Raw genomic sequence first — 13,147 nt, forward strand, 5'->3', positions numbered from 1 at the left:
TGGAAGAAAACTTTATAAATAGGTCGAGCCCATTGAACATAGCAAAGGTGAGAATGTTTAGGCCACAAGGATTGGGCCAGATCATGGAACTGGCCCAAAGGGTTGAAGATCGTAACGAGTTCCTTAAGTGAGCCCAAGCCTCAGGTGGACCAATTGGATCAAAAGCTTTTAATTACAACCCATTTTCTTCTAGCCCAGTTGGGAGCAGCCCAAACTACACAAGCATATATATATAGAGGGGACAACCTAAGCTTTATTTAATGGCTAGCAAGCTCCGATAACAATTCCCAAACCATCGGGCATCATGACCTTACTTTCGACATTGCCAATCAGAGCGGCGTCTCCATTCAAGCGACTGACGAACGTCAATATGTTGTCAAAGTGGGAAAGGAGGTTGTGTTACCGCCGCGATGAAAGGTTTTCCTGAGACACAAGTGCAAAAATAGAGAGCTACAGGTACTGTAAGTGTAGGAGGAAAAATGTGAGGAACCAATGGAGGTTTTGGATGAGCAAGTTGAAAATCTAGTAGAGTGTTAGTGGAGTTGTCCATAAAATCGATGATTGGTTAACTGCACCTGAAACCATGAAGCTGGGATGAAAGAATTTGGGAAAAGCAATGATAGTCCTTATTGATTGTGGAGCTATACTCAAACTTTATTTCGAATAAGCTTGTCCAGAACTTGGGACTGCGAGTCAAGGAGTCGGCAAGTTATGGGGTTGTAATGGAAACTGGATTATTAGTTAATGAGAGGTGGTTTTGTAACAAGGTCGTGGTTTTCTTGCCTAACATTGTTGTGGTTGAGGGCTTCTTACCTCTGAAGTTAGGCTGTATAGATGTAATTCTGGGAATTAAATGGTTAGAGACGTTGGCGAGGATGCAAGTGGACTGCGGCATACTAACCATACGTTTTAAGGTTGGGGTAGAAACTGCTGTGTTGCAGGGCAATCCTAGCTTAGGTAAAACTCAAGTGACATTGAAATCATCAGTTAAAACTTTTAATGCTAGGGAACAAGGAATTTTTCTGGAATTGGCGAGTTTGGGAGTAGAACTAGAAGACCCATGGCGAAAATACATAGCTCTATTAAAGGGTTATTGAAATAATCATCACAATATTTTTTAACGACCCAACAAACTCCCACCGTCACGAACACGGGACCATGCCATTCTCTTACAACCAGGTGCAACTCCAATGAACATAAGGCCTTATCGATACTCGTGACTGTAGAAATCATATAGCCAAGTCTCAGTCCTTTCTCGAGTCCGATTTTGTTGGTGAAGAAAAAGATGGTAGCTGGAGATTTATGTCGACTATCAGGCGCTTAACAAGGTTACGGTGCCTGATTGTTTTTCGATCCCAGTGATCAATGAATTATTGGATAAACTACATGGGGTTCATGCATTCTCCAAGTTGGACCTGAAGTTAGGATACAACCTTACGGGAATGTAGGGTTATTTATGTAATTCACCATGTTAGCTGAGTTGTCATTTTGGTTAAATGTATATATATACACAATTGTATCATGAACATTCAGTTAGTGAGAAAAATTCTTTCCCCATTCGTGTCTTCTCTCATTTTACTCTCTAATTACGGTATAAAATTCACATGGTATCAGAGCAGATGCTTCCTGCTGCTGCAATTTTCTGGAGTTAATTGATCTCCATCAGTTACTTGACGTCTAGCTCGTAGAAAGCAGATCTGTGATTTCCTGTATTCTGCACATTTTTCATTCCCTTTCGTTCATGGCAACGAATTCAGATGCTGAAATTGAAGTTTCGACTAACGATTCTTCACCAAAAGCTGATAATCGTGGTGAAGACCTGATAATTGCAGCTCAACGAATGATTTCAGATCCTGCGAGTCCTTATTACGTACACTATGGAGATAACACAGGTATGCAGATTGTGTCGGTTATGCTTTCTGATGAAAATTACTCGACATGGAGTCGAGCTGTGGAAATGGCTTTGAGCGTGAAAAACAAAGAAGGTTTCATTGATGGATCTTTATCAAGACCTTCAATAGATTCACCTCTATATGCTGCTTGGCGTAGATGTAATCACATTGTTTCATCATGGATCATAAATTTGATTCCTAAGGAGTTGTATCCTAGTGTTATGCACAAGGAATCGTCCCGTGAAATCTGGCTTGAACTGAAGGATAGGTACAGTCAGGGTAATGGACCTAGAATTTATCAATTGAAAAAGTTAATTGCTTCAATTACATAGGGAAATGGAACTGTGAATGCTTACTTTAATAGGTTGAAGGGGTTATGGGAAGAATTATCAAATTATAGGCCTCAAACTCACAATCCTTATTATGAAGAGGAACAGATATTGCAGTTCCTAATGGGGTTAGATGAGTGCTATTCCAATGTAAGAAGTCAGATATTACTGATGGAGCCTTTACCAATGTTGAACAAAGTGTTTGCATTAGTTCAACAAGATGAAAGGCAGAGAGATGTTGCATCAAGGACCTAAGTCCATGTGGAAACTGGTGCATTTGTGAGTAGATTGATGAATAATTCAACAAATTTTGGAAATAACCAGAGATCAGCACACACAAACCAAAATTCAAGGAAGGAACGACCAAGATGCAATTACTGTAGGATGCTTGGACATATACAAGGGAAATGTTATAAACTTCATGGATATCCTCCAGGACATAGGTTGGCAAAGGACAGAAGCAAGGAACCAATTTCAAGTGCACATCAAGCAACTGGAAATGCTAATTCTTCTGATCTGTCAAATGGTTTCTCAAGTTTGACTATCACACCGGAACAATGCCAACAAGTTCTCAATATACTGAAGCCACAACTTCACACTCAATCTGGTAATGCTGATAATCAAAGCCAAGCAAACCTAGTTATGCCAGATGTTCCCTCATTCTCAGGTAACACTTATTGTCTAGCAGTCTCAGCTGTTAAAGATAAATGGATAATTGACACTGGTGCCACAGAACACATGGTATGTTCTATCAATCATTTATCCTCCATTACTGCTGAGGTAAATGCAAGTGTTAAACTTCCTAATGGAGATGAGGCTCGTGTGACTCATATAGGATCTGTGAAGTTGTCTGAAAATCTATCATTAACCAATGTGTTGTACATTCCTTCTTTCCAATGCAATCTGATTTCTGTTAGCAAACTCATTCATTCTCACCATTGTTGCCTAATATTCCTATCTAACCATTGCCTCATTCAAGACCGTTCTACATGGACAACGATTGGAGTTGGGAAACTTGAAGCTGGATATCATTACCATCTTCGTACTCCTTCAAACAGTGGTCCATCACACACTACCTGTTCCAACAAATCTGTTCTTCATCATTTCAATGCTAGTTGTAATAAAGTCATGAACAATGACCATGTTCCTAGTTTTAATGCTGTCACTAGGTTGCCTTTGAACTATGGCACTATAGGTTAGGACATATTCCTCATTCTAAAGTTTCCACTTTACAGAAGTTTGTACCTGAAATTGTGTTGAATTCTGACTTTCATTGTAATATTTGTCCTATGGCAAGGCAGCATCAATTACCTTTTCCTCATAGTTTACATGTTTCTCAATCCATTTTTGAGCTAATTCATTGTGATATTTGGGGTCCTTATCAATCACATTCACTTGATGGTTTGAAATATTTCTTGACTATAGTGGATGACTATAGTAGATCCACATGGACTTTCCTAATGAGAACTAAGTCACAAACCAGACAAATTATCCTAACCTTTTCCAATATGGTTGAAACTCAGTTTAGTACCAAAATTAAGGCACTAAGATCTGATAATGGTGCTGAATTTATCATGACTGACTTTTATTCCTCAAAAGGGATCATACATCAAATGAGTTGTATTGAGAGACCACAACAAAATGGCATAGTTGAACGTAAACATCAACACTTATTGAACGTTGCTAGAGCTTTAAAATTCCAAGCCAAACTTCCTGACAAATTTTGGGGAGATTGTATTTTGACAGCCACACATCTCATTAATCGTATACCCAGTACATCTCTCTCAAACAACTCCCCTTATGAGATCCTATTTTCAGCAAAGCCCTCTTATTCTCATTTAAGAGTGTTTGATTCACTATGCTATGCTTCCACTCTTCAAAGGCATAGGCATAAGTTTGACCCTAGAGCTATTCCTTCCATTTTCATTGGTTATCCTCCCACTCAAAAGGGATATAAGCTGTACAATCTGCATACACATGAGGTCTTTGTTTCTAGGGATGTCATTTTTCATGAAAATATATTTCCATTCAATGATCCTACATTCCTAGCTACCCTTGGTTACTATGATGCAACTTCTACTCAATCTCCACAAGCTCCTTTATTCCCTCTTTCATCTCCTCTTATATCAGATTGCATTCCTCATACATCATCCTTACCATCACAGCCTAGTCCATCTTTGCCACCTTCTACCTCTACTCCAGTATCCTTATCCCCATCCTCACCTATATCTAATCCTATCCCTCAATCTATTTCACAACATTCAAATGTCAATCCTCTTCGCAGATCTACTAGACTTCGAAAACCTCCCAGCTATCTCCAACAGTTCCATTGTAACCTAGCCTCTCAACGTTCCCAGCAACATTATACCTCACCTACTCCCAATCATGGTGCTGGCAAATCCTGTGATATATCCAACACTTTGGGTTATGATTCACTTTCATCAGCTCACAGGGCTTATGTGTTGTCACTATCTACCAATGTTGAGCCAAGGAATTTTATAGAGGCAATTCGATCCCCAGCTTGGTGTCAAGCCATGAATGATGAATATAGGATTTAGTTAATAATAATACCTGGACAGTCACCTCACTTCCTACAAATAAGAAGGCAGTGGATTGTAAGTGGGTGTACAAGATCAAACTTAAGCAAGATGGAACTGAAGATAGAAAGAAAGCCAGGTTAGTTGCCCGGGGATTTACTCAACAGGCTGGACTTGATTATCAGGAAACTTTTTCTCCTGTGGCTAAGTTAGCTTCTGTCAAGGCTTTGTTGGCAGTTGCAGCCAGTAAAAGTTGGCATCTGCACCAGCTGGACATAAACAATGCCTTCCTTCATGGAGACCTCAAGGAAGAAGTATATATGAAGATGCCTCCAGGGTATGAGCAGCAGGGGGAGAATGGTGTCACATTGGTATGCAAACTTAACAAATCTATCTATGGACTCAAACAAGCCTCAAGGCAATGGAATACCAAGCTGTCATCCTTCATCATATCTCAAGGATTTGTTCAATCTAAGTCTGATTACTCACTTTTCAGCAAGAGAACTGACTGCTCTTACACTGTGCTGCTCATTTACGTTGATGACATCATAATAGGAGGAAATGATCTGACATACATTGAGCACTTTAAAAGGAATCTGGACAATCAGTTCAAGCTGAAGGATTTAGGAGTCTTAAAATACTTTTTGGGGCTTGAAGTTGCAAGATCATCCAAAGGCATTGCTGTCTGTCAACGTAAGTATGCCTTGGAAATCCTTGAAGATGCAGGTTATTTAGGATCAAAGCCTGCAAAATGTCCTATGTTGCAGGGTCTGAAATTGACTAAAGATCAAGGGGAGTTGCTAGATGATCCAGGAATGTACAGGAGGCTAATTGGAAGGCTCTTACACTTGACCATTACAAGACCAGATTTGTCATTCTCAGTGCAGGCTCTAAGTCAATATCTTGAATCCCCTAGAAAGCCTCACTTAGATGCCGCACACCATGTGCTCAGATATGTGAAAGGAACACCAGGGCAAGGATTATTCTTTGCAACAGATTCTAATTTTGAGCTCAAAGCTTTTTGTGATGCAAATTGGGCGTCGTGTGCATATACAAGAAGGTCAGTTACAGGGTTTTGCATATTTCTTGGAGGGCCCTTGATATCTTGGCAATCAAAGAAGCAACATACTATATCAAGGTCATCAGCTGAAGCAGAATACAGGGCCATGGCAGCAGCAGTCTGTGAAATAATTTGGCTTAAGAAGGTGTTGACTGATCTGGGGGTTGATCATCCTAAAGCTGCTCTACTATTCTGTGATAATCAAGCGGTAATGCATATAGCTAGCAATCCTGTTTTTCACGAGAGGACGAAACACATAGAACTAGATTGTCATTTGGTGAGAGAAAAGATACAATCTGGTGACATAAAAACCATGTATTTGTCCACAAAGAATCAGCTAGCAGATTTGTTGACTAAAGCTTTAGGGGGAGCCAGATTTCAAATGTTATTATCCAAGATGGGTGTTTTGAATATTCATCAGCCATCTTGAGGGGGAGTCTTACGGGAATGTAGGGTTATTTATGTAATTCACCATGTTAGCTGAGCTGTCATTTTGGTTAAATGTATATATATACACGATTGTATCATGAACATCAGTTAGTGAGAAAAATTCTTTCCCCATTCGTGTCTTCTCTCATTTTACTCTCTAATTACACAACTAAATCAAATTTAGGCCGGAGGACATTCCCAAAAATGCTTTTCATACTCATGAGGCCACTATGAATTTTTGATTATGCCTTTTGGGTTATCAAATGCACCGGCAAATTTTCAACATCTAATGAATGAGGTGTTTTGACTTTACTTGTGAAAGTTTGTCTTTATTATTATTATTTTTTACAACAATTTGGTCTACCATCAGTCGTTTGAGGAACATCTATAACATTGGGGCGTAGTGCTGGGGATTTTGCGAGAACATCAGCTATATGGCAATGAGAAAAAATGTTTGTTCGAATGAAAGGAAGTTGAGTATCTGGACCATGTATTTTTTGAGAAGGGATGGCAACTACTCGTTTAAAAATTGAGGCAATGGTTAACTGGTCAAGCCTGTGTAACCTCAGGAAGCTTCGGGGATTTTTGGGTCTTACGAGCCACTACAAATTGTTTGTGCCATGCTATGCCAAGTTGGCCTGACCCCTAACTGAGTTGCTCAAGAAGGATCGATTCAGGTTGGATGATAAAATGGGGGCAGCCTTTTAGGTCCTAAATCAGCTATGGTCAGTGTTATAGTGCTTGCACTGTCTGATTTTTTGAAGTAGTTTTTTATGGTCGAAACCGATGCATTCGATTTGGTTTTAGGACATTTTTTATGCAGGATAGCCATCCTACTGACTATTTTAGTAGAGTTCTACCTCATAGTGTTAGGTAAAAGTCAGTTTATGAGAGAGAGAGAGAGAGAATTAATTGCCCTTGTGTTCGCTATCCAAAAATGGCGTCACTACTTGTTGGACAAACACTTTTTGGTTAGAACGGATCAACAGAGCTTGAAGTTCTTAATGGTGCAATGTTTGGCTTTAACAACTACTAAGATTCTTCAACTAGAGAAGATTAAGAAAAAGGTAACAGTTGATGATGTGTTGGGGAAGTTAGTAACAAAGCTATAGGCCAAAAACATTCTGAAGTTAGGGTATGCGTTGATAGACTGTATCTTATATTATCGTAGAAAGCTAGTGTTGCCTAGCCAATCACCTTTTATCACCCTTATGTTGCAGGTATGCCACGATGCTAAAGTAGGTGAGCGTTTGGGGTTTCTAAAGACATATAAGCGCACTAGGGAAGTATATTGACAGGGAATGAAAAAATAGGTGAAGGAATATGTGGCTAAGTGCAGGGTTTGTTAGTAAAATAAGTATATGGCGTTATCTCATGGAGGTCTGTTGCAACATTTGTTGATTCTTGAGTTTATTTGGAAGGATGTTTCTATGGATTTAATTGAGGGGCTCTAACGGTCCGGAGGTGTTGATATTATCTTGGTCGTTGTGGACTGCTTGAGTTAATATGGGTATTTCATTGGTCTAAAGTACCCTTTCACTGCCCCCATGGTTGTTGAGGTATTTATTCACGAGGTAGTCCACCTGCATGGTATGCCTCTCTCCATCATTTGCGATAGAGACCGAATCTTTATGAATACATTCTGGACTACTCTGTTCAAAGCACAAGGAATTGCCCTCAAACAAAGCACTACTTGTCATTCGCAAATTGATTGGCAAATAGAGGTTGTAAACATGTGCTTGAAAACGTATTTGAGGTGTTTTGTGTCCGGCAGACCGTGGGTTTAGAGTCAGTATTTACATTGGACCGAGTTCTGTTATAATATTTCCTTCTATACAGCAACCAAGCACACACCTTTCCAAATTGTGTATGGCTGTGAACCACCTCAGATACTGTCGTTGAAGAAAGGTGTGATAGCTAGTTCTTCTATTGAACAACTTTTATTAGATCACAATGAAGCTTCGAAGGAACTTAAGGTACAACTTACTAGACCACAACTGAGGATAAAAGAGAGTGGAGATGAACATCACCGTGACGTCCAGTTTGTGGTGGAAGACTTGGTCTATCCAGTGCTGGTCCTGACTATAGGCGCGGTAGGCAATTGCCTAAGGCCCTACTTCAATAAGGCCCTCAGTTTTTTTTTTACATGTATTTTTGCGTATATATAAGGTCCCATATATGAAACTGGTCCTAGGCCCCCAAAATCTCAGGGTCGGCCTTGGGTCTATCTTAAACTACGCCCCTATTACCTGAAGTCTGTTGCTAAAAGAGCAGTTGCGACGCTGCCTCTGAGGTACTACGGACCGTTTGAAGTGGAATTGAAGATCAGACATGTAGCATACAAATTGAAATTGCCTTTATAGTAGCCATTCACTTGATTTTCCATGTCCTTCTGCTCCGTAAGCCTGTGGGTAACCAACAGCCTATCGTCGCTTCCACCCCAACTGTCAGGTGAATGGGAGTTTATTTTGCAGCCATAGGCTGTTCTTGGCATTCATCCTAATCCTAACAACATGGTGGGGGATCCTGATATCTTAATCAGGTGGAAATTTTACTAGATTTCGAGGCCACTTGGGAGCCTTGTGAAACTGTCAGACTGCATTCCCTAGCTTCCACCTTGAGGACAAGGTGGATTTTGGGGTGGAAAGGTAATGATGGACCCCCGATTAGGTTCACTTATGCAAGAAGAAAGGAGTTTGCCAAGTAGTAGGAGTTATTCACGTACTGACTTTTCTATTAGAATGGAGGAGGGGGAGACAGGGCCTCTCTAATAGCCCTAGTCTTGTTATCATTTTAGGTATCAATATACCATTTTGTTCTTCCATTACATTTAGGTATTTTAAAAAATTCATTAGGTAACATAGTGGTTTCATTTGCACATTGAGATCTAACCATTACTGCATGCCAGCAGGGTTGCTGAACTTCATCAGAGGTTCCAATGATTGATCAGCATCAGTTCATACTTATCATGTCATAAAATCGAATATATCATTAAATTATATTTCGGATAGTGGATAGATACTCCACTGGATCCTTGAATGACCTCGCCAATTTTGTAGATATTAAAAATAGCCTTCGAGCTCCATCGAAGGAGGAGGGAGATCACACCAAATGATTTTTACAACTCGACCATGTGAAAATTGTTATTTATATATAAGCAATTCTTCGCCTATATATTGTTCAATTTGTTGTATGGAAAACTCCATAAATTAAAAAAACAAAACGAAAGAAAGAAAAAAAAAAAAGACCATATTAACTTTGACAATTTAGTAACCTAAGTGAGGATCATGCTAATACTATATTGAATTTGAATCATATAAGGATTTGTTTGAGCTTCAATCTTTTGAAGATTAAATTTTGTAATAATGATTTTTTTTTTGAAAAATGTGTAATTACAAAATATGAAAAATTTTAAATTTACATGCAAAATTATTTTATTAAAAATAAATTTTTAAGAATGGAGCTGAAATATAGGAAAAATAATTTCAGGAGACACCGGCACCACACCATTTCCTCTACATATTATGGTCCAAATACAAGAACCAAATGAAATCCTAATCGAATTTGATTTCTTCCGTGAAAATACCGAACAACCCTTGTTGTCTGTCCTCAATTCAATTAACCTGGACATATTCTTTGCACTCCTCAGATATCCATAAAAGATAGAAATTTTTTTGCGTCTCTTCAAAGCTTTTCCTTCATTCGGTTTTACAGAGAGTAAAAATGGGTTCTGTTGGCAAGGTATGCATTTCTAAATTCTCAGTTTAGGGTTTGTTTTCAATTTGTTTATATCTATTGTATTTGCTAAATGAGATTTCATGGTTAATTTAATGTTCTTATGTCTGACAAAATCGGGAATTTGATTTGATGAATTATCTTGCTTGTGCGTTCTATCTTGGAATTTTGTTGGACTAAACTGGATTGGTATAATTTTCTGGAACGATTGATTGCTTTGTCCTTCCTGTTGTTCTCAACTTTCTTAATTACGCCATATACCTCTCTACCTTTATTAAAAGCTTTAGGGATTTGTTATGGTTGGATCTTAGGCGTTTTTGGATTAGTAGACAAATTTCCTTCTTCTTTTCTTCCGGTGTAATCTTCCTTGACGCATAAGCTATAATTCTCAATGACGTTTGAGAATCTTTTCATGATGGTTCTTTGAATTGGGGAGATTCTCTACCAGAAAATGAAGAGTTGAGGAAAGGATATGTGCTTCGGTTTTCTGCTATTATCATTAAACCCCAAAAGGGGGGAACCAAACAAGAGAATTTGCTAATTCAATTCTGTGTTTTTAATTTTTATTTCTGTAATTCGCTTGAAACCTTCATGGAAGATTGGAATAGTTTTCTTTTTTAATCATTCGCATCATATTATGTATGGAGAAGCTGCTTTTATTCACAGTCTTTTGTGGAATAATTAATAATAATCCAACGGGTCTACCAATTAGGCGTGCTTACATTGTACTTCAGTTCTGAATTTTGGAAAAGAAAAATCAGTTCATATATACAGAAGAAATTTTTTTTCAGACATCCTAATTTGGATGTTATCAAATGAGGATTCTTATTCTGAGCTATTGTTTGGTTTTCTTATGTTAAGACTTAAGACTGTGAATGATTGTTGTTTATTCTGTACGTGTGGAATGGTATACATGGTATCTTTGATGAATTTCTTTCTTCTTATAAGCTTACTATAAATAAAGCCAACTAACATTCTCCAATAATTAGTAAAACTTTTTTTTTCCCGTTCCTGTACCTTCCTTTAAGCAGGTTGAAAAGAAAAGTTTAACTTGAATTTGGTTTTTTGCAGGATGATAGAGAGGAAGTTATACAGGCATGGTACATGGATAACAGTAATGAAGATCAGAGACTACCTCATCACCGTGACCCCAAGGAGTTTGTGTCCTTGGATAAACTCGCTGGTATTTATTGTTAGACGATGCCTTTATAATTATAGTTTACGAACAAGCTTTTTATCTGTCATCTTGCAAAATTTCAGAACTTGGAGTGCTCAGCTGGAGATTAGATGCTGACAATTATGAAACAGATGAAGAGTTGAAGAAGATCCGTGAAACTCGTGGATATTCTTACATGGTATGGTAGACGATGAAATAAAGGGTTAATTGAAGTAAAGTAATAGATAGCTGTTTGTAAACAATTTTCAGTCGGATATAATTTTCATGTTTTCCAGTGAAATTATTGTAATGGGATTAACATCTCTTTTAGGACTTCTGTGAGGTTTGCCCTGAAAAATTGCCCAATTATGAGGAGAAGATCAAGAATTTTTTTGAAGAACATCTTCACACAGATGAGGAGATCCGCTACTGTGTTGCAGGGAGCGGTAGGTTTATGATGATGAACTTGACTAGATTATTTTGGCTACTTAATGAACGTGTTACATAATGTAATTTCTTCTTGACGAAGGTTATTTTGATGTTCGTGATCGTGATGAGGCTTGGATCCGCATTTGGGTGAAGAAAGGAGCAATGATTGTTCTGCCTGCTGGAATATATCACCGATTTACGCTGGATTCAGACAACTACATTAAGGTAAACTTCAAAGGAGCACGATCCACATTTCTTACACCAAATTGCAGTCATATGTTAAATTATCTGAAGTTTATGCTTCTACCTTTTTAGAAGTCTCTATTCACGAAGAAAAATAAATTAGAAGATAAGCAACGGATGCTATCAGCTATGGGAGAGATGATAACATATACATCTAAATACTGAGTTTGTAGTCTTCTAGTCCATTTGACTCAATTCATGTGTGTAGATAGTGCAGAAAGAGAGTCATCACTTTCATATCTTGGGTTTATGTTAATATTTTATTAATCTCTCTTATTGCGACAACAATGCAACATAACATGTGAATAAAAACATGAGCTGCATTATTCGCAGGCAATGCGGCTCTTTGTTGGTGATCCTGTTTGGACTCCGTTCAATCGCCCTCATGATCATCTTCCTGCCAGGTATAGTCAACCAACCTCCCCAAACTTAAAATACACCACTCCCTCCACCCACACACACCAAAAATTTAGAAACTGGGGAAAACAAAGAACAAAAGGAACGGTGGCTGGTGTGATATCCAAAATGCAAAAGCACAAGCACGTTCACACAAGGAATTAGAAAATAAATTAGAGTTGAGTAATAAGATTGTGTCTCTATGTGCAGGAAACAGTACGTTGACAATTTTGTGCAGAAGGATGTTGCTGGTCATGCAGTTGATGCTGCAGCTTAAACCCCTCTTTTACATTTTAAAAACTTGGGAAACTGTCGGGTCTGTGAGTATAAACTTATCCGTATAGACTTGCTGTGTTTGTGCAGCTTTAGTTGGACGAATGGCTTGCGTGGTATAAAATAAAATATATTTTAAATTGCTGCCTTAACCGGATACAGAGTGAAAGTATGTATGGAATTTGTACTCTTTTTGAGTATGACACATCATATGCGGGGTACTATATACAAATGTATCGATTAATCCATTGGTTTTATGTCTTGTGAAGTTGTTCCTTTGGGTATGTTGACACATTATATTGTATAGGACTAGATAAGAATAATTGAATAAAGGATAAGGTATGTGTGAGAGAATTTTGTATGTTCGGTTGAATTTGATGTGGTTTGTAAATATGCCCGCGTTAACTAACCCATTCTTGTCCGTTAATGCTCATGGTCAATTGACATTTTTATTAGTTGCTATGAGATAATATTTAAGGACAATGCAGGCGTTACATCCATAGAAAAAACTGGCAACTATGAACTTTAAATTAAGGTGGATAAATTCTTATTAGTGTATTTTTTGTTGGGTCATTTTTTTAGGGATAATTGCAGAAGAAGTTCCAAACTTTTGAAACATTAGCAGACTTTTTTCAAATCTTTCATTCGTTGCAACTGTCACCCCTAAC

At 38.2% G+C, this 13,147-nt stretch overlaps 1 protein-coding gene across 1 annotated transcript; it reads left to right on the forward strand.

Annotated features, from left to right (window-relative positions):
- The first annotated feature begins 9,801 nt into the window (after positions 1 to 9,801).
- On the forward strand, positions 9,802 to 12,840 carry LOC111371705 (1,2-dihydroxy-3-keto-5-methylthiopentene dioxygenase 2). The gene is made up of 7 exons (XM_022993832.1): positions 9,802 to 9,988; positions 11,054 to 11,165; positions 11,243 to 11,337; positions 11,470 to 11,584; positions 11,668 to 11,792; positions 12,144 to 12,214; positions 12,417 to 12,840. The coding sequence occupies exons 1-7, from the start codon at positions 9,971 to 9,973 to the stop codon at positions 12,481 to 12,483; spliced, it is 603 nt and encodes a 200-aa protein (XP_022849600.1). The 5' UTR covers positions 9,802 to 9,970; the 3' UTR covers positions 12,484 to 12,840.
- Positions 12,841 to 13,147: the final 307 nt, after the last annotated feature.

Source organism: Olea europaea, chromosome 22, assembly GCF_002742605.1.
Source record: "Olea europaea var. sylvestris chromosome 22, O_europaea_v1, whole genome shotgun sequence".
Lineage (NCBI taxonomy): Eukaryota > Viridiplantae > Streptophyta > Magnoliopsida > Lamiales > Oleaceae > Olea > Olea europaea.